The sequence below is a fragment of the Anoplopoma fimbria genome, chromosome 16, assembly GCF_027596085.1.
Source record: "Anoplopoma fimbria isolate UVic2021 breed Golden Eagle Sablefish chromosome 16, Afim_UVic_2022, whole genome shotgun sequence".
NCBI lineage: Eukaryota > Metazoa > Chordata > Actinopteri > Perciformes > Anoplopomatidae > Anoplopoma > Anoplopoma fimbria.
In genome coordinates this window covers 11,427,662-11,448,569 of record NC_072464.1, presented here as the reverse complement: position 1 = coordinate 11,448,569, position 20,908 = coordinate 11,427,662, and the positions used below count along the sequence as shown (strand labels likewise).

General features: G+C 40.0%; 2 protein-coding genes across 5 annotated transcripts in view; one reads left to right on the top strand and one right to left on the bottom strand.

Moving 5' to 3' along the window:
* Positions 1 to 85: 85 nt before the first annotated feature.
* ofd1 (OFD1 centriole and centriolar satellite protein) lies at positions 86 to 8,780 on the top strand. Its single transcript, XM_054615234.1, has 23 exons — positions 86 to 229; positions 335 to 462; positions 572 to 775; positions 869 to 937; positions 1,033 to 1,060; positions 1,141 to 1,248; positions 1,336 to 1,472; positions 1,856 to 2,029; positions 2,207 to 2,313; positions 2,420 to 2,539; positions 3,146 to 3,219; positions 3,306 to 3,397; positions 3,583 to 3,772; positions 4,485 to 4,615; positions 4,773 to 4,884; positions 5,287 to 5,997; positions 6,247 to 6,403; positions 6,510 to 6,601; positions 7,320 to 7,448; positions 7,656 to 7,831; positions 7,925 to 8,113; positions 8,214 to 8,287; positions 8,583 to 8,780. The coding sequence occupies exons 2-23, from the start codon at positions 367 to 369 to the stop codon at positions 8,626 to 8,628; spliced, it is 3,216 nt and encodes a 1,071-aa protein (XP_054471209.1). The 5' UTR covers positions 86 to 229; positions 335 to 366; the 3' UTR covers positions 8,629 to 8,780.
* Positions 8,781 to 8,929: 149 nt separating this feature from the next.
* The window catches only part of gpm6bb (glycoprotein M6Bb), a 28,263-nt gene continuing 16,284 nt past the window's right edge, over positions 8,930 to 20,908 (bottom strand). For 2 of the 4 annotated variants that reach the window (XM_054614835.1, XM_054614838.1), the window contains exons 2-7: positions 15,454 to 15,640; positions 14,516 to 14,672; positions 14,158 to 14,326; positions 13,558 to 13,631; positions 13,359 to 13,424; positions 8,930 to 11,077 (exon numbers count right to left, since the gene is read on the bottom strand). In XM_054614835.1, coding sequence (XP_054470810.1) covers positions 10,928 to 11,077; positions 13,359 to 13,424; positions 13,558 to 13,631; positions 14,158 to 14,326; positions 14,516 to 14,672; positions 15,454 to 15,640 — 803 coding nt within the window. In that variant the 3' untranslated portion in view covers positions 8,930 to 10,927. Of the gene's footprint in view, positions 11,078 to 11,561; positions 12,921 to 13,358; positions 13,425 to 13,557; positions 13,632 to 14,157; positions 14,327 to 14,515; positions 14,673 to 15,453; positions 15,641 to 20,908 lie in introns of those variants that run through there. The other 2 variants (XM_054614837.1, XM_054614836.1) reach the window with 1 other exon arrangement.

Genomic DNA, 20,908 nt, shown 5'->3' with positions numbered 1-20,908 from the left:
ATTAATTATTAAATAATAATAATAAACAAATTTTCTCGTGACGTCATAAACATGGGACCGGAGCCGACATGTCCGTTGACGGGTTTGAACGCTAGAGGCACAGCTGGTGTAAAGGGGCGACGACGCGCTCTCTGGTCGTTAGGCTGGTAACTACAGAGATTGTTATTATTCCCAGAATGCCAGTTGTATCACGTGTTAATAATACAGCGTGATTACAGTCAAACACGAGGTAAGAAGACTTTGAAAGTAGTTGTTATACAGCTCTCTACGGCAGCTGTGCCCTTCTGTGGTCTGACGTTGTAGCGTTAATCTACTTGTGTTTTTCTCATGTCAGGATCTACACAAACATCACTCCACAGTTACGCTATGTCTTCACCAGAGGGAGACACGTTATCCCCAGATGAGCTGAGGAAAAGACTCTATCAAACTTTTAAAAATAAAGGAGTGCTGGATACACTCAAAGTAAGTGGTGCAGATCACGTTGTTGTTGTTGTTGTTGTTGTTGTTGTTGTTGTTGTTTGAGTCTAAAGAGTTAAGTCTTCATCCCTCTTGCTCTTCTGATCTCATTCAGACACAGCTGAGGAATCAGCTCATCCAGGAGTTAAAACACCCACCTTTGACAGGAGGAGAACCAGTTCCCAGACCAGTACATGTGAAATATGAACCCCTTTTGGTCTCAGCCTGTAACAGCATAGTGGCTGATCATCTCCGCACCTCGGGGTATGAGTACACCCTTTCTGTGTTCAGCCCTGAAAGTGGCCTATCTAAAGACAAGGTAAGCACAAGCATTTGTCTAATTGTCTGTAGTTTAAAGTGTAAAGAACTTCACAGCAGATGAAGATTTTGGTCTCTGATCCATTTTTGGCAGGTTGTCATGACAGCAGACCTTCTTCAGCTTCTTAAAATTAATCCTGAATCGGCGCTTTACAGATCCCTGGTAATGAATAATATGATTGGCATGTAGAATGTTGCAAATATAAATAATAATTATATATTGTTAGTAATAAAAGTGTTATTTCTTATTGTTTACAGTCTTCAAACAAAGGCAGCAGGGATAAAGGTATGTGCACCATACTGTTCTCAGAATAAAACTGCTCCTGCCGCCTTAGGCCTGTCCTTGATTTTCTCTTTGTCTTGCAGGGTTCCTGATCAGCCTCCTAACACAGCTAGCACACCATTATACTCACAGCCAACGCCATGATGCTGACACTCAGACAACCAGCTCAGCAAGTTGTGGAGAGTCTCTTGGTATGATGAGATAAAGCGTCGCATCATGCTCCACAAACATTCCTTTCAACCTAAATTTGTAATGTTTTTGTTTTTTTCCATACACAGTTGAGAAGATGAAAATTATCGATAAGGAATATGAGAGCTTCAATTACAGTGGGGACAAATGGTTTTCAATCGAATCAAAACTGGCGGCATATAGAAAAGAAATTGAAGCACAGATGCAAGCGGAAATGAACACAAAGGTTTGTGTATTTTTATGCAATGTTAATGAATCAAAAACTGTATGAGAGTGTATGAGGTACAGCTGTTGTTGCAGAAAAACTTGTACTACAGTTCAATCTTCACTTAGATGAAACTCGACTTACTTAAATATATGTTTATTGCCTCCCAACGTGAAGCATGCCAAGGGTGAAGGAATTCACAAAGGCCTCTTAGGTTAATTACCATGAAAGCATACATTTTCTACAACAGCTGCATACTCATATCTGCACCAAACACTAGTGTAAAAAGTTTAAATGCTTTATGGTGTACATTATTGATATGAAATGCTTTACGTTTTATGAGTGGCTAATATGTGATCATGTTGCTTTCCTGCTGGCCTCAACATTGTGTCTTGTTTCTTAAGATGCAACATTTTAAGGATGTTGAAATCGCAAAGGTAAAGATGGAAGAAAAAGCAAAATTTCATAAAGAATTTGATAAGCTGAAGCAAGACCTGGAGAGGAACTACGAGATGAAGGCAAAGGCATTGATGGAGCGAGAGAAAAATGCCATTGATCGATTACAAAAACAACAAGAGGTAGATTACAGCTAATGTAATGTTGTGTTCAGTTTTTTTTTTTTTCTCTCAAGATAAACCACAGCAAATCATCATTTCTTAAAAGTGAATTTAGATCATGCTCTCAGCGTCACAGTATTCATTGGCATTATTTCCAATTACTCAAACCTAAGACTTGTGTTTTTGTCTCTCCTTTAGATTGAAGAAAAAAATGTGTATATGCAGAGACAATCGGTCCTGAAAGAAATTGAAACAGTGCGAAACAGAGAGAATGAGCTGAGGATGAGAACGGAGGCTTTTGAAAAGTAAGGGCTTTTTTTTTTTTACCATTCATGTATGCAAGGCAATGTTATGCTCTCTTAATGTGACTACTAGTACACAGAGAATGTTAATGTGTTTGTATAATGATAGGACATGTCAAATTCATGAGGAGAAGGTCAAGACCACTGAGGAGCTGCTGAGAAGGAGAGAGCTGTCAGTGAAGACTATGAATGACACATACGACCAAACACTGAAGAATGAACTTTCCAGGTATTTTTATTTTGTTTTTTTGCTCACATTGTCACCTCCAATTAGACATATTCAGTTAGTTAAACATGTGCAATCTCATTTGATACATTCTCTCTCAATTCTGTTAGTTCACTTTATCCATCAAGTTGAGGGTATGTGTCATGTTTTTATCCTTGTTATGGGCAATTTTCACTTTGTGAACAGAGGAGCTCACTCTTTTGTAGGTTTAAAGGAAAAACAGTTTCCGTATGTGCATTGGAATCTGCAGTTATCGATTGATTCAATTCTACAGCAAAAATATTTTAGTTCCAACCGTTTGAATGCTGTCAATGAGTCTCAGAGTGCTTTGTTTTCTTTTTGAATAGATGTCAGTAAATATATTGATATTGGGCACATTCTATATTTGGACCCCAAAGTCCAAAAAGTGAATTTCTGTGTTATTATGCTTATAATTTGTTATTACATCACTGGTTGGCTAGTGACTATGGAGTAACATACAATAGGGGACCTGTCTGTTAATATGTACCCCTCTTAAATAGGGAAAGGCCACATGGACATCCAAGATTGTTTGTGTTGATTTTATTTACAAATCACTTTAATATTATTTCAATTTCTTTATTAAATTAGGTATCAGCTTGAGTTGAAGGATGAATTTATCAAGCGAACCGAAAAACTTACCGAGAATGAAAACCGAAACAAAGGTGAGATTTTTGATTATTCCAAGGTTGTTAATTGGTTTTCTATCGCCCATTGGTTTGATTTTGTTTACTTCTTTTTTTTTTCTCAGTGGAAAATGTTCGTATCCAAAAAGAGTCTGTTGTAATTAACGGCAAATTAGAGGAGCACAGCAGAGCATGTTCAGAGCTGAGACGGCTACAGGTAACACAAAACTGCCCCGGTCATTAAGCAGTGTTAGCTTGTATTCAGACACAACTTTTAATCATTCCGTGTGATGTGATAAAATACTGTAATGAAGTAATTATACGATGCACAATGTAATAGATTAATTGAAAGTCCAGCTTTATTTTGCCTGCTCTTTTCATGTCTCCTCTGTTGTTTTCCAGGTTGAGCTAGACACAGCACAGCAGCACATTGCTCTGCTGACTCAACAGAAGGAGCTGTTAAGGGAAAGACTGGAGGCCATGAGGGACTACCCCAGCTTGAAAAGAGAGAAAGCAGAGCTGCAGGGGCAGCTGCGACTGCTAAAGAAACAGCTGGAGGAGGCCCAAGAGGAGAACCGGCTTCTCCATGCAGGTGAGGATTAACTTGGATGGGATAATTGTTTTCTTTTAGCAATAATGTGTAACTGATTACTGTGTGACTCGCAAATGTAATACCTGAGAGTTATTTATTTTAAACCTAGATAATTGGTACCTCAGAATAATTGTCCTTTTTCATAACTGAGATAAATCCAGTTCCTATGTTGCGTTCACAGTGCTTGAGTGTGGGCTCATTGTGAGCTGTGGGAGATGCAGTGTACTGTGAAGCATTCATGTTAGTCTGTCACACTGCTTCTGGCTCAGCTCAGTCTTTTTTGAATGTGTCCTGCTTACAAATGTGTGCTGTATTTGTAGCTCTTCAGACAACTCTCTAAAAAAGAACCAGTGAGGGAATGGGGATAGGAAGGGGAGCAGAGACAGAGGGCTTCCTTTACCCATGGACGAGAACCAAACATTTACCTCTGTCTTAGGGATGCAGTGTTCTTACTGTTTGTGGATGGGGCGCTTTTAACTCATCACTAACAAAAGGCAGAAACATGGTACAAAGCCCCATGTGCTGTACTCTCATGCTGGTCAGATCCATACAGCCAAATCATTGAGCTGGAGAACTAACCTATGACACCCTAAATCAGACTCCTGTGTATCCCCAGAGGATTAATTTTTTTCTCAGATAGCTCTCCCACTGTATAGACAGTGAACTGGCACTTTTTAAAATTATGTTTTGACACCAACAACCCGTCTTTCAGATTTAAGCAAGCCGTCCAAGGAGCAGTTGGCCTTGCAGATGGAGCTACGGAGGCTGCAGAGCGCTGGCAGTCTGGATAAGGAAGAGTTTGACAACCAGAAACAGGTGCTGCAGGCACAGCTCCAGAGTGAGGTTAGTCCCATCCCAGCATTTTTTAATTTTTTTTTTTCACATGGTTTTGTCTCACCTTGGAGAATTTCTTGTGTAATCTGGGTTTTCCGGTGACCCACAGACCTTTATATACTGTGTGCAAACAATAACTCCTCGTGTGACGTGCTGTTGTCTGCAGGTGGAGAGGTGTGCTCAGCTCAAGGCTCAGTTGATAGAGTGTGAGGAGAGGTCACAGTGGATGAGTAACCACTGTGAGGAAATCAAGATGCAGCTTCGCCAAACTCAACAAGGTACCCCATAACTGGGCATGCGTGTCTGCCACGTCTCTATGCAGTCATAAATGTTAGAATATATAACTATAGTTAACTTTATTTCTGCTTTTCACAAACTGGCTTCCTATCTTGGTAATATTTACAATATAAACCTCAAACATTCTCCCTTTTCAATTACTAAAATATTTTTTTTTTCGTTTATCATTAACAAGAACGGAAGCCATTTAATAGTAATAGCAACACGATCCTAGTTGTGAATGCATGTAAAGATTTCTTAGAAAAAAGTTGTAGCAACCCCCTTTTTTCTGATTAGTACCCTCTAATGGTGGTTGGTCTTCTGTATTAGTGTTCAACTCTCCTCTTCTTTGCTTTTTCTCTTCTTTCCTTTTCTTTTTTGTGTAATCCATGCGATGATGGCAGCTCTTGAAAATGAAGTGCTGCGTAACCCCAAGCCATCTCTTGTTGATCGCACAATTCTGGAGCTCAGCACGGACAAGCTCGTCCCCCCTGACATCTATGTGGACCGAGCTCTGCTGAGGGCCACAGTGGGTTATGACGATGTTTGTGAAGCAGGTGGGCCCTTGCGAGCACATAAGTCGCCTTGGAGTGACTCTCCAGACTCCGACATGGAGCTGGTGGCAGATGCGAAGGCTCGGATCCGGGAGCTGCAGAGGGAGGCTGAGACCTTGGAGGAAGCTTATAGGAACTACCAGCAGAGGGCAGTGCGCTCCACCATCTCACACATGCTTCCCCCAGGACCTCTCTCCCCTCAAAGAGCACATCCTTCACATTATCCTGACTCTCCTCTGAGAAAACAAGCCGCTCACCATTCACACACCCACTTACCCCTCACATCAAAGGTCTCACAGAGACCGCTGTCTCCACGTACTACCAGAACCCTCTCCTCGGCACCCTATGACACAAGAACCGCACAACCAAGAGTGAGCTTCTTAGACGACCATAACCAACACCAGTCCACAGTTTGCTCTGACCCCAGTCTCCAGTCATTGACTGAATCTCTTCTGCTAAGAGATAGACACCCTCAGGATGCAAACAGCCTTCCTTCCAGACGCCTGTCCTCCACCCCGCACTCGTCCTCCAGGAAAAAGCTTCAAAGAGAGTTTGCAGAAGGTACCTTCAAAAATTGCTTTATCCCGTGAAAAATACTTCAAAGGGGATTAGATGCACCAAGCTCTTTTAACTGTCACGAATTAAAGAATAAAATAGTTTTATATATGCAGCGCACATATACTGCACATTAAATACTCTCACAGTTTAAACATTCAAAACAGTCAGTCTCGACATTTCCATGTCAGCTTTTGGCTTCTAATCTTCATCCCATGAAGATATTGCCTAAAATGAAGTCTTTAAATTTGATAGAAGCAGTTGGGTCTCCAATGGCGTTTCCGGAGTTGTCGTTTGACGGACAGCTCCCTCGTGCCCCCCACAACGAGGTGGCGACCTCAGGTGACTTTTCCTCTGAGCTCAGTCCACCTCGCAGTCCTCAGCTCAAGAGCACAGCACGAGACCAGTCCAGGTACCATCTGGCATCACTTTGACAAGGACATTACAACATATTTATGCACTTTCACGTAGCGATAGTGAATACTAATGTCCTCACTTTTGTTCCCTGTTTCTGTCAGTCCACCAAAGTTGCACCCCGAGTTCTCCAGCTCAGAGTCATCCCCACAGCCTGAGAAAATAAGTCTAGAAGATCTCACAGGGATTTTGTCAGGTACTCTAAACTAGTATTTATTTATTTATTCATTTTTATTATTGTTTTAACTACACAACTGCATAACTCAGTTGTGTTGCGTTCATTGTATTAATAAACTGCAGCCTTTCTTTAGCAATGTGAGTCCAAGTTTAGATCTTTTCTAGTTTGCAAATTCAAAATAGTTGTTTGATTTATACTGTATAGTGATATTTGAAAGGCTGTTTGGTTGTGTCATTGTATTAGAGCAGAATTGTTGCTATCAAAGGGGAATGTTTAATTTGTTGGCACATAAAGTACTATTTTTAGTTCTGTTGCATGTGGTTTCACTGTCTGGAAGACATGGAGCAGAGATGACAAACCATCTCGGCATCCACTTCAAAAGCACAATTCCCTTTTATAATCAACACCTGGAGGTTTTTCTTTTGGTCCAAAGAATTCACTGCTTCCTGTGTGGAAAAGCCATACTTTATTATTCATTTATCTTTCTTGAATTTCATTAACAATAAGTTAAACAAAATCCCAGTAACAAAATGGAGTATATTTGGTGAGGAGGTTTTTTTGATTTGGGAATGGCTGCTTTTTAATGAGTGTGTGACTGGCCTCCAAAGTGTCTTTTCAGTGGCCTCACACAATGGTGAAGATGAAGGCCAGCTGATTATGTATTCTGTGCCGGTCCTCTGGCCCTTTTGCATTATGGTGGAGCATAAAAGATCTCTTTGTGCGTGTCTCCCTCCAGAGCCCGGCCACATTCCAGAGCTTCTCCTGGACACTGCCATCCCTCTCTGTGAGGAGGCCCCTGACGGCCCCACTGTCCCCCGCCCACAGGACCTCCCAGAAGACCCAATGGACTTGCAAGGCCAGGCGGGTGAGTCGTTAGTCCCCCCCCCCCCCCCGCTCCGTTATTGACGCATAATCTTGGTGACCCCAAATGACAAGTATGGCCACCTTCTACTGTACACCATCAGTGTGACTGTATGAATCTCTCATATATGGTGGCCATTCTGGGGTGCATTGCCTCTGTAAGTGATGACGGACAATTGATTCGTGTCATGTCAATCCCTATGTTTTATAGAAGACCCACAGGCCTCAGGTGAATGTGCTAGGGAAGAAGAAGAAGAAGAAGATGAGGAGGATGAGGAGCAGAGGTGGGAAAGGGAGCGAAAGGAAAGACTAGAAAAAAGGCAAAGGGAACAAGAGGAGGCCAGAGAGCGGGAGCTGCAAGAACTAAACAGACTGGAGAAAGAGATGGTAATAATTATCTTACATCAAGCAAGTTATTTTAAAACACTTCACCAGGGAGGCCTGGTAAAATGAATATTGACACTTTTTATGGCTAAACAGCTTTTGCAAGATACAGAGCAACCAGGACTGGAAAAAGAAGAAGAAGAAGAAGAAGAAACTGAAATTAAGAAAGGCGATGAAGAGCAGATGCAAGAGGCAGATGCTGACGGAGAGGAGTCTAAAGGTGAAAATCCATTAGAGAAATACATGAAGATGGTCCTGGAAGCAAGAGAGAAGCAGCATGAACAGGTGAGTTGCACAAACTTCTGCAAAACTTTTTCTTTTGTGACTTTATTTATAGCAGCTGCCCTGTGTGTTAAACAGAGTGTGTGTGTGGGGGGGGTTTCAGAGCCCTGGAAGAGAAGAAGCAGCAGGACATACGAGCCCAGAGGCTAAGAGTTTGTCTGATGAGAGAGATAACAGGTAACTAAAAACAGTCCACTAGACTTATGGCTTTGCTTATGAACACATCAATGTAAGTTTTCTAATCCAATAGCTATGCTGTTACTGTAGGAAAGTTTAATAAATATATAAGCCTACAAAATCCCCTTCCAAAACATTTAATTTCTTTCCTGGTTTCTCATCTCCTGGTAATTTCAATGTTATTTGTTCTGGAATAATGTCGTCTTAAGGATACATTAATTGAGAAATACTATTTTGGTTTAGCTTTTTCTGTCCCTCTAGGCTCCCACTAATTAACTTGATATTGTGTTCCCAGCGTTGCATTATATTCACACAAGGATGAAGATGATGATTTCTGGTGAGCTGCTTGTTCCAACGTGCTATCTTAAACTGATGAATTTTACACGCCTCTGCACTATTGTACTGTTTTTTTATTGTTTATTTTAAGATTTTGCTTTTCCGTATGTATATTTGTCATATTTTTTACACCTACTCCTTTTTTTTTAATAAATCATATTGGATTCTTCAAAAAAATAAAAATGTTTGTGATGACTGTATACCACCAAACAAGATCTTTCTATCACACAAAAGTAAACAACATCACAACGGAGAGAAGCTTTTTTTTAAATTTATTTTTATTTTCATAAAAACAGTCAACAGGCCAGTTGAGTAATGTCATAATGGGATTTTCAGACGGGATGCTGGATTGTTGTCCTCCTGGTGATTGATAGGTAGCTTTTATTCTTTAGTTTTTGGTTCATTCATCAGGAAACACAGCATACAAACACAAGATGAGATGCAACTTGGCTTCATGTTCATCTGACATCTTTCTCCTTGGCCATTGTGCACCTGTGGCTATTAATCCTGCAGAGAACTATGCAGGTTTTGTCCAACAACATCTCCCAGATACTGAGTAAAACACTGGGCAGAGAGTCACAATGGCATTCATACTTTGGCTAAATTTACCATTTAGATTGCCGTACAATTTAATAAATGACTGGTGTTGCAACTAATTGTTTGAAAGTTGAATTAAAAGTTAAGCATCAGTAATTCATGAGGAAGCCCTTGACATTCATAGAAAATACAGGTATGCTATGAGGCAACAAATTAATATAAGACTCATATACCTTTTGACTTGAAGAAAAAAAAAACTATAACTAATTATACATAAAATGGATTAATTTGTATGCATTTAGAATAAAAAGGAAACAGGCAAACACTGCCTACTACTGATGTCAGTATACATGACTGTACATCACATGTCACTGCAGAAACAGTTGTCTTCATGCAACAAAGAAACTTATCCCTGTAACTCAACTAATAGAAATAAAAGATTACATGAGTAATTATGTCAGCATTATAACAATTGCACATAAAAACAGGTGCAATAATAGAAAATTAAGAAGAAAAATTAAGTAATTCAATCTTTCAAAATGAGACAAAACTGAGAATCCTGACTTGTAACAAGTTGACATTTTTCACACTTTAAGTTCTGTAGGTTTTTCAATAATACCAATGCACATGGGACATAGTTACACTTGCTTTATAAGATTTTTCTTAAGTCATTTTTGTTTCATATATTACAATATATGATCAGATATTACAATAGATAATCAGCTAAAAAGCTGCCTTGATCTGTTTTCATTTGTATTAATGAATATACATGGACCAAGTTTTAAATATAGAATATCCTTTTGTCTGATTTTTGGCTGCAGTTCACATTTAGCAAGCATGGCATTATCTGTAAAGGTTACATCTAAGATACTGTGATGTTGAGGAGCTCCCGGTGTGTGTGTGATCATGAAAAGGATTTTAAACCATAGTTTAATAATTGTTTGTTCCAGTTAAATTGTTCCATAGGCTCAAGTGCACACCTGAGGTAGTGTTAATGGAGGCCATGAATGTTCTGAGTGACTTAATTATCTGTACAATGGGATTTAGAATCTAGAGCCAATTATTAACACAAATATTATCACTACAGAACTGGGTCCACTGTCCTTACTGTGAAGTTAAAGCAAAATGTCTAGTGAAAGCCTTGTGTCAGTACATTATAATTTGATGGTTCTTCCGACATGCTATCTAGACGTGACACACTGACTCTGAATATAAGGCCTTTCATGTTGTGTATAATTAATCTGCATTTTCGATTTGGAAAAAAAGAGCAAACAAGTAAAATGTTATATATTCCCTTGAAATAAAAGACGGAGCAAGACGGTAAAACAAACATGTCATCGTTATGCGTTGTATGAGAATAGTGCAACGTCTCAAGCTTTGCCAGCAAAAAAAACTGACGATTTAAAAAAAGGGCAAGAGAAAATCGAACACTACATGAATATCTGAATTAAAACCTTCTGTTTTTCCTTCAGAAAAAAAAAGCATGAATTACATTTTAAGTAGCAGTTTGAAAACGCTTCTTGATGGGTTAGTGCAGAAAGCAACACTGATGCATTAGTTTGTTAGGAGCCTGGTTAGTACTGCACAGTGTTAGGGCAGTTGGCAGGTTATTTTAGCTTAGCGTTGTCTTGGTCCAAAGGGGCCACAGTGGTTGGCCGCAGTGTCTATGTGTCTTTAAGTGTATGTGTATGTGTGTGTGTGTGTGTGTGTGTGTGTGTGTGTGTGTGTGTGTGTGTGTGTGTTTGTATGTATTGTGAGTGTGTATCCTTATGTGTAGGAATTGAGGCATTCCTTTGAGCGTGATGTGATGTCCTGCAGCTCCCGCTCTTCCTTCATTTTGATGTCTTGGTAGGCATGCATTTGACTGGCATCCTTAAGGTAGGCCCAGTTTGCTGAGAGAATCATGAGGAAGTGGATCTGGAAGAGAAGGGCGAGGTCGATGGCCAGTGAGCATGTCAAAGACGCAAAGCAAGCTACAGGAGTCAAAGCTACAGTTTGTACTTCACAGACATACACAAACATAAAGTTAAGTTCTTAAAAAAGACCTTACAAACAAGGTTGACAAAAGACATAACTGAAAACGACTCATTGTAACATTACTGTTACAGTCATCACTAATACTGGAGTTATGCTACTACCTTGCTATGCACAATACTACAGAAGTGACACTTTTAAGGCGTGAGGATGAGTAAAGAGAAAGAGAGCCACAGGTTGTGCATGTGAGTTGTATTAAGCGGCAAAAGCTTTGGGTTAGTGCAAAGCATGACATGTTGTGAATCTGACCCTGATCCATATGCAGTTCAGTACTGCATCCTGCTGTAGGATTAATAAGAAATAGACCAAGTACGGAATACTTTTGTAAACAAAGATTGTTTATTTTATATAGAAAGTAAAAGCTACAGTCTTCAAAAAACTTAAGAGAAAATTAAATATATGAAATATAGAGTATAAGTAACTATAAACGCATCAAAGAATCTGAAAAATGTAAGCATGCAGGTTCAGTGTTAAGATTAAAACAAATGGCTCTTTAATGGCACTTTGAGAAAGAATAAAAGGAAAATGTAGGAAACAAAACATCAACTTCATAGCTGAGGCTCTTCCAGCATCAGCCTTCATAGAAAAAAAAACACACATTTACTCTACTCTAAAATAGGATAATTTCTTATTTATTTATAAAATGCATGAAATTAAAGTGAGGCTTAGGGCCTCATGCAGAAGTATACCCCTGGTACTGGCCTAACCCTTCATAGTGTGCTGTGCTAGGTATGTGCAGTTACTTTTAAATCTACAATAAACACAACTGATCACCATAATATTCACCAACAGAATACAGTTGATGAAAGGGTTTTAGTTCAGTTTAGAATCTAACTTGAGACAAAAGATATAATACTGAATATTTTCTGTGTAACACTTCATGGTTTCAGGGGTGTCAAAATTTTAAGGCAAAGGAAAGAAACAAAAAATATGAGGAGAAGGCACTAATTGGTCCTTTTACAGATGTATTACTAGAACTCATCGTCACCAAAACTGCTAATATGGCATTCAAAAACAAAGCCTGAGAACACCTTTTATATTTGTAATCAGATGTCCTCACAGACTAATTTCAGAGCTGTAATCTGTTCATCTATATGTGCTTGGTGCAGTGTATATATATTGATGGCCTCATGTCCAACTTTTATCATTTCTAAAATTGTGTATTACAGCCTGTGCAACAATCTTACATAGAGTTCCAAAAGTGCCTCAGGAGTTTGTGCACAAATTCGCATTTCAGCTCTGACTGCAGTCGACTGATGCTCGTCCATTAATGCAAGCTAAATACTGTAAGGTTTTGTGCAGGTCAAGCATTACACATCTAAATAACCCATTTGTGGATTTCTAGCTGTGCACATTTTCTATAAAATCTGATGGTGACAAATTCCTATAAGTGAGTGCCAAAGAAAGCAGAACAAGCCAGCCAACTAAACACCACCCCAATCTTAAGAAAACTTTCATCAGGTGTCCTCAGACAAGCAATATTCCTGGGTACCAAATACTAAAGGAAACATACAGTGAGCTATTTACACTTCATGTGATAACTAATGGAGAAAAGATGGTTTTCCTATTTTCAGGTTGTTGTTTTTTTAGTTCAATTTTTGTCAGTGGCAACTGCCTCTATTGAGTATGTGCTCTTAAAAACAGTTTAAAACTTAGTGCAGCAGTCTTCTCGACTTTTAAACTTCAAAACAGCAAAGTTATAAGTGGTAGCCATCATGTAGATCAGCTGGTGGAAGAGAACAGAAAAGGTTGTAAGAGAACATGCCGGTGACCTCCTTGTCACTAGTACTCTGACAAGTTAGTAAAGTGACCAATCATTTTCCAGCAGTAAAAAGTTCAGGGAAAAAAAGTATAATTTTACAAAATCCTATTTGTGATTTTGTGGTTAAAACTCATGATTGTGACTTTTAGAAATTACATTATTTTATGGCCCAAAAAGCAAGCCCAAACTGTGCTCTCTTTCATCCATCCTATTATAAAAACATGGCCATGTGCATTTATGCAAATGGTAAACAGCAAATGGAATTGGATCTGAGGAAAAGACTGTGTGTAATTTTCCTTGGTATGGGAATGAAAAGAGGAGCACTTGGCACATGATCTACCGGTACAAACCGTGCAAAGATGGACTAAGTGGAGAGGAAGGGGAGACTGAAAGGAAGCTTACCAGAGCGATCACAGTGGCTCCTGCCCCGGCGCACGCTACGATGTATAGGTGATAAGACAGGTAGAACTGGAAAAAGATAACAAACAGTGATTATTCTTCCATATAAAACTTGATTTCCATGACATGCACTGCTGCTCCCATTTGCTGATAGATCTATGCAATTTGTAGGAATGTGTTTGGTTAGAAAACAACGTCTTACCTCACTGGTGTTGCAGATGTCACCCAGCGTAGATCCACAGGCCTTGCCAGGTGTGGCATTCCATGGGATAATTCCTACAGCCATGAAATGGAAAGTTTTCATATACACTCCTTTCTACTTCCTTCATTGCACAAGGTGAATTAATATCAAACTGTCCACTACTATGAATTGAGCAAACCACAGAATTATTAAAATATTTTTTCTTGCTAAATGTCTGATAAACAAAGAAAAAAAAAAGGCATTCCACCAATTTTACACATGAAGATCATTCCTAATTATAATGGAAAGCCAGTTAGGGAGGGTGTAATGAAAGATGCAGTCAAGTTGTATTAAGTGTAGAATTAAGATTTCTTTAGCCTGACCTATAGGCTCGGCCTATGACGCTTTGATTTGGAGCATTCAATTATTTATTTTATTTATTCTTTGAACTGGTCACAATCAGAAGACATATGCAACAGGTGATGAGGGCTCACAAGTAGACATTTCTTGGTTTTAAGGGGTCCCCTAACCCTCTTGTTTATAGTATTGTACTTTTTTAAGCCACCTCAGTGTATACCCTAAAAACACAAGAAATATTCTTGCAGGGTGCTATTCTCTTACCGTACTGACGAACATCCACACAGATGGAGTCAATGTTGGTGAGGTTGGCCATGGGATACCTCATGGTGGCACAGGTAGACCACATGTTGTAGAAGAGGAAGACTGGCACGGCGGAGAAGCCGAACACACCGAGCCAGGCCACACCAAGAATGTATGTGAGGAACACAAACTGAGAATAGAGACATGGCACAATGTTATGCTCTTCCTCCTCATCCATTGTTTTCTGGCATACTTTGTTCCTATAATGACCACTTTTCTATGTATCATTTATTTTAAATCACATGGCATGAATCCATTTTTAAAGCACTCTGTGTTTAAAAATCTGGTTTGAGACAGCAGTGTTGTCGTCTTAACATACCATTCCACTGATGCAGCGTCCACAGATGGTGGTCTTGAACTCGCTGTGCAGTTCTTTAACTGCACTGGTTGTGTAGAAGCCCTCAGCCAGCAGGATGATCCCGTACAGGAAGAAAAACGAGGCAATGCCATAGATGACATACTGCATCAGCTGTATTCTGTAAAGAGCAATGTCACACATGAGCTGGAAGTGGTGCCTGTAAAAACAAAGTAAGGAAAAATCCAGCGCTAACATGCTTTTAGCCTCCACGCTTAACACCTGGAGAGACCCGATACAAACGGGAAGCAAAGTAATACAATGACGTACCGCGGAAAATAGCTGCTTACAATCATTTATAACTTGTAATTTTGCAAGCAATCTTTAAAACACGAATAACCTGGACTGGATTCTTAATCATAAACAGATGTTCATGATAAAGATAGGGATCCTTCTTCCCTAAGAGGTGAAGAGAGACGTTAAGCCCAAATGTGGAGATAACAGGTGATGCATGTCTCTTGAAATCATCTGCCAGGAGACAGACTGTTTCTGTAGACATCTTAAAATTAAACAGTGCACTCCAAATCTACGCCAACATAAAACATATGTGCAGTCCTGTCTCTTGTATGGCCTCTTTTATTGACTCGACTAATGGATCCACTTCAAAATAAAATAAAAAAAAGGTCCATATTAGGACTTTTGTCCAGGATGAGTTGAACATGGGAGATGTAGTCAGCTAAAAATAGCCTACATAAAGTCAACCTCATTAAAAGTGAGATCTATCTTACTTTAGACCTCTCTTCATCGTGATGGTTATGTACGAACACACTTTCCAGAGTGAGTATATTGTGTAATGGATCCTACTGTGACATTACAAACAAAATATATTGTAATTATCAGATCACAGCACGGGCAATCATTAAAAGCAGCCATGTAGCACATACACATATGAGGTCACTTACACATCAGTCAGCATGGCATGATCACTGGTGACCTTGGAGAAGTGGGTTTCCAGGATGGTCACGGTGCCAGTGAGAGCCACATGGCCACATCCACAGAACAGGGCAACGCCAGAGAAGCACAGGATTGTGGCCACCAGCGACGCGTACGGCACCCCGCCTAAACATTTGATGCAGCACTCAAAGCAGCCTGTAAAAAAAAAAAAGACGGACAAACTGGGTCAGTGACAAGTGTCATTTGATATCATTGAACAGTGTTTTATACCAAATCTATTTCACTTTAAAATACAATAGTAAACATCAGCCCCCAATTCCATATAAGGGATTGTGTTTTACTTGCACGACAGGAAGTGACCTCAGGGAGATGAAGTATGAGATGAATATTCACGAGTCATTTATTTATGCATTAAGCCGAGCCCAGTACACCCAGGACAGATCGCAAGTCTACGTCAGACACCAAAGGACATTTTTTCCCACAAAAAAGGACTCATTAAATAACAGCAACACTGGCTTTTCACTTATACATCTTAAGAACAAAGGAACTGACAGACAGAGCAGACAAGTGGCTGTGCTTCCTATCGAGACTCCTGCAATGTAAACTACCAGCTGCAACAGTCCAGTGTGCTGCATGTGGCTGAGGCTTTTTACAGTCAACATTGCCTTTACTGTGTCATCTGACTATTCAACACTACACTTAAAGGGCACTAATGGCCATCCAGTGGGTCAGAGCAATGAGTGTCAGCAAAGCTGTAGTGAAAATCAATGGCAACTCCCAGTGAGGGAATGAAGTGACCCAGAATGATCTGCTTCATCTAGTGTGTTCTTATGCCTTGTGAAATGGAGCCGGTCACCACAATGTGGTGTTTGTGAATGCATGCAAACAAACCACAGTGTGCTTCCAATCGGATCCACATGTGTCTGACAGGATGTTGTTGAGTCACTGGACGTCCAGATCATTGGCTGTTTATGCTCCCCAAAGCTCTCACATATGCCTGATGTCATATGGAAACTAAAGTGTTTAAAGATGCTATAATCAATATTTTTTACATTATCAATGGATCAAATGACTCGTTATGAAAAAGAGTAACCAAGAGTGAGAACTGGACTATATAAATGGTCAGGTATAAATTAATACTAACGTTACTCCACATTTGCTGGATGTATAAGTAAGCAATTGTTTGATAAAAGCGTCTGCTAAATGACTGTAATGTAATGTAATGTAATGATAAAATGTTTGACATATCAGCTAGCTGTTCTGCTCCCAAGTGGCAAAAAAAACCCCAATTATAACACGTTTACCAACTGCATCAACCTTCACAGAACAGATTATGCAAATGCGTCACTATCCAAGCACAGCCTACTGTATGTAATAGAAACAGGACAATAATCATGTTGTAGAAAATATATAGTGTAGAGAAACAGTTGTATAAAGGGTGAGTAAAATTTAACAAGTGATTTACACAATACATGAATTATCACATTCCTCTGCTCTTTCTTGTATGTAGTAGAAAAGCAAGGCTGCTGAGCATATCTCAATCCTACTTTGTGTTTTTCTTGAGGAAAAACACACCAACAATTCTACTTGCTTGCTTCTTCCATGAGGCACGGATCCTGAAAGTTCATCTGTGTTTGTGCTCTTTGCCATAGCCAAAGGAAATTAAAACTGATATACTGCTGCTGGGCCAACACTTCTGCCGTCAGACGCTTTATCCTGTCTGTTTGTGTAGTACAGGGAGATAAAAACATTTTTGTCCCATAGTGGGTGAATAGGAGTTGCCATGGAAGCATGTTAATCACAACTCAATGAATGCGCCCACAGCAGAGTCGCTGACCACCACCGCAGCCCACATTTCTCTGATGACCATGTCGGGGGAGGGGGAGTCAGAGCGCAGAGCTCCACAGGATATTGAGCCCAGCTGCAAAGTAAACACACTTCATTTAAAAGGGGAGAACTGCTCTAGTAGTGGATGTCAATGTCAGGTGGTTCTGATCCAGGAGCAGACTGTATCTTTGCTATTAATCCACTAGCTCTCACTGCCCCCCCTTCTGAAGAAAATAAATGTTTCCATATGATAAGTATGCCTTCTACCAAATCTTGTATTTAATGCGCTTTATTGTGAATTAATTTGATTGTTATCAATTGTGACATGTCATGATGAAAATAAGTATGACTGCCCAACTCATTATGTGTCTGTTTGTCTTCAAACCCTGTCTTGACATGCGTCACTAGTCCCATTAGATCATTTGTCTATATGTTGATGGATTATTGCTGGTTGACATGATATCTGTCAGTCTGCCTTGACTGCCTGAGTTTTACTGGATCTGAAAATGAGAAAGAAACGATAACAGACTGGGATGTCTTCAGCTGTAAGAACTAAAACTGTCTCTGCCGAATGTATGAAATGCTTTAAAATGGTATGTTGACCATGCAGCACCCTCCCCTGGAGCCTGTCACGGACAAGGTCAGACCATGCTTGTCTAACTTGGAGCACTTAGGGAGTGAAAACATACTTTATGTTTGAAAGCCACCATTCCAATCGATAAGCCATCTGTTTGATTAGTGTCCATTCCACAGGGGTGGTTTGCTTTTAAAGCATCCGGCCATCCAGACTGAGAATATTGACACATTAGACATCTCTCTCTCTCTCAATGGATAAACTTTGTGTCACTTACTGGTTGTTATCCTTAATAACGCAATAAATCCAAGGTGGTATTTTCACAGCTGGAGTGGACATGTTGGCCGGTTAGTAGAACTCTGTTCTGGTTGACAAAAGAAAACTGGCAAGGACCGACCGACTGACGAGGTTCAATTATTAGCAGTGCATCCTTGTCATTAAATCTGCCATCTTTAATGAAGCCCTCATGATTCAGACTCAGCTCTTGACACCAGTGTTGTTTTTTTGAGGGAGGTGGGGCTGGCTTAAAAGGAATGAATTTACATTTTGGGAAATTCACATATTGGCTTTCTTGTTATACGAGAAGATTGATACCACTCTAATACAAGAGTTGTATCAATATTCTCATCTAACTCTTGAACTCTTGGCAAGAAAGCAAATACGGTTATTACCCAGATGAATTATTGTTTTGATGTACCGTAAAAAAAGCTACAACTTTAAAGTTGAAATGAAAAATCTCTGATCAGATTAAAAGTTATTCTTTTACGTTGCATCTATTGAAATTACAAAGTCTAGTTCAAAGAGGACGATGGATTCTGCAACTACAGAAGACTGATTGTTAACAAAAAAGTTCACAGAGGATGTTGTAATGTCTATTTATTGTAAAACAGACAGGCAGTATCAGTAAATCTACCACACAGAAAAGTACAGATCAGAGTGTACTGTGTGGGATTTCATAGCATACAGGATATTGCGGGGCAGACTTTAGCTCAAATCACCCTCCTCCGCAGGGGATAACAGTAGGAGCTGGTGACTCTCTCCACAACAAGTTTGTACTAAATGGATCCGGCTGGCTTGTTCTGAGTGGAGCACATTGAATAAATGAAAATCACGTTGGGCCTTATCCCTCTGATGACTTTCACATGCTTCCAGCCCTTGACTAATACTCCTGGTTAGACATACCACTTCAAGAATCTCCACTCACCATCTCATCACTACAGTATACAGGAATCAGAGGAGGATACATTGAATGAAAAAATAGCGTGAGAGAGAGAAACACAGACAAGTTAGCGCCTGTTTGTAACGACAATGTCAGGTCTTGCAGCAGAGGCTACATTTGCCACATCGGGATCACGAGGAGGGAGAGGAAAAAAAACGCTTGTGTGAGGAAAAGTGTGTGTGCGCATTTATGAAATTGTGTGAGAGAGACAGAAAAAAAAATAGAGACAAGAAGTCCAAGAAGCCCTGATACAAAGAGCCAGTGTGTGCAGCCCTGGACTGTCCATCACACTGGACTCTTAGGGGCCATTCAGAATAGCAGTGAACCACGGTCCCGCTCTTCCGGCCCGCAGGCGCAAGGCCCAGGACAAGCCCACTGCTGAGCTCCATCCTGTGCGCCCCTCCAGCACTGCACACAGTTTGGCAACAATGGGCCACAGCGGCCACTTCACACTCCAGGAGGATCCTGTTTGTCAAAGCAGCTCAAATCAACCAATGTGTGAATGAGATGGCTCATTAAGACCGACCCGCGGACAGACAAACACACAAAACTAGGAAGACCAAGAAACGAGGGTGGATTTCAGGCAAAGGGGAGAGAGAAAAGGGAATAACCAACAAAAAGTGCACACAGTTCATGTTTGGTCACCACCAAGGTGCCCTGTTTTTTGGTGATTTGATAACTTGCAAATTTGGACTTCCAAAGGACTATATCAACTGGACGCCGCATTATTACATAATACATCTTCATTATTATAGAGTATATTGCGCTCATATGGTTCCTTTTTCATCAATAAAGCTGTGTTACATCAAATTACCACATACTTAGGTACAGAACACCTGGGTCCAGGTACTACTTTGGCAGTTAGAGTTGCATAGATTAGTCAATTCATTGGTGAATTACTTAAACAGAAAAATAAACACTTTTGATAATCGATTATTTAAAAGTTAATTTTTCCAGCTTCTGCAATCGTCTGGTTTCTTTTGTTTCCTGATAGTAAACAGAATATCTTGGTGTTTTGGACTGCTGGCCAAACGGAACAAGACATCTGAAGATTTATGATTGGACACCAATTAATAAATCAATGAACACAAAAAGCCTAAAATAGATAAAGAAAATAATAGTTAATAGCAGCCCTAGTAGGAAGACTAGGAATAAGAAGGAAGGGAGGAGGGAATAGGAAGACTTTTGGTTGGTTTGCCTACAAATATAAAGAAGCCACCATAGTGTGCTGTGTGCAATGTATTTGATGTGTTTTTTAATGGACAACAGGGGCCACATCAAGTTGCTTTTCCCAGTGTCTCCAAACAGGTTAATCCATCCATGCCTCTCACCACAGTTTGCTTGAGCCCAGACTCATCACACTAACCCCTGCAGCTGGCTCTGCTGCATCACCTTCATCACCTCCCTCCATCATCCTACAGACATCACATGAACACAGCCTGTCAACTTCACAAAGCTGAAATCTTCCAACAGCTGGGATCCTCAGTGGAAAGTGTAAAAAGCGTCCTAGATAAAAAAAAAAAAAAAAATGTACGTGACCAAGTCTGCAGCAGACCTTTTTCAAAAACATTGTTTAATTTGATGTCCATGCCAGACACAAACACAGCCACACCTACGCAAACAATTTAAGCATTTAAGCACCACATAACTATATGTACATAGTAATTTTATGTATATCCCATACAAATAAATCCCACTCACACAAATAAACAAACTTGGACACACAATTTGAGATGAACACGTTGCAACTCTTCCATCTAATCCCTGAGCCCTGAACAACAAGGCTTCCAGCTTCCAGCTCCGACAAAAGCATCATCCAGTTTTAATCTTACATCCATCCATT

Excerpts from the sequence above, each read along its gene's own strand:
- ofd1 (XM_054615234.1), top strand. The coding sequence starts at position 367 with ATGTCTTCACCAGAGGGAGACACGTTATCCCCAGATGAGCTGAGGAAA. Across the intron at positions 776-868 it reads GTGGCCTATCTAAAGACAAG|GTTGTCATGACAGCAGACCT; the intron begins GTAAGCACAAGC and ends CATTTTTGGCAG. Across the intron at positions 1,249-1,335 it reads AAGTTGTGGAGAGTCTCTTG|TTGAGAAGATGAAAATTATC; the intron begins GTATGATGAGAT and ends TTCCATACACAG.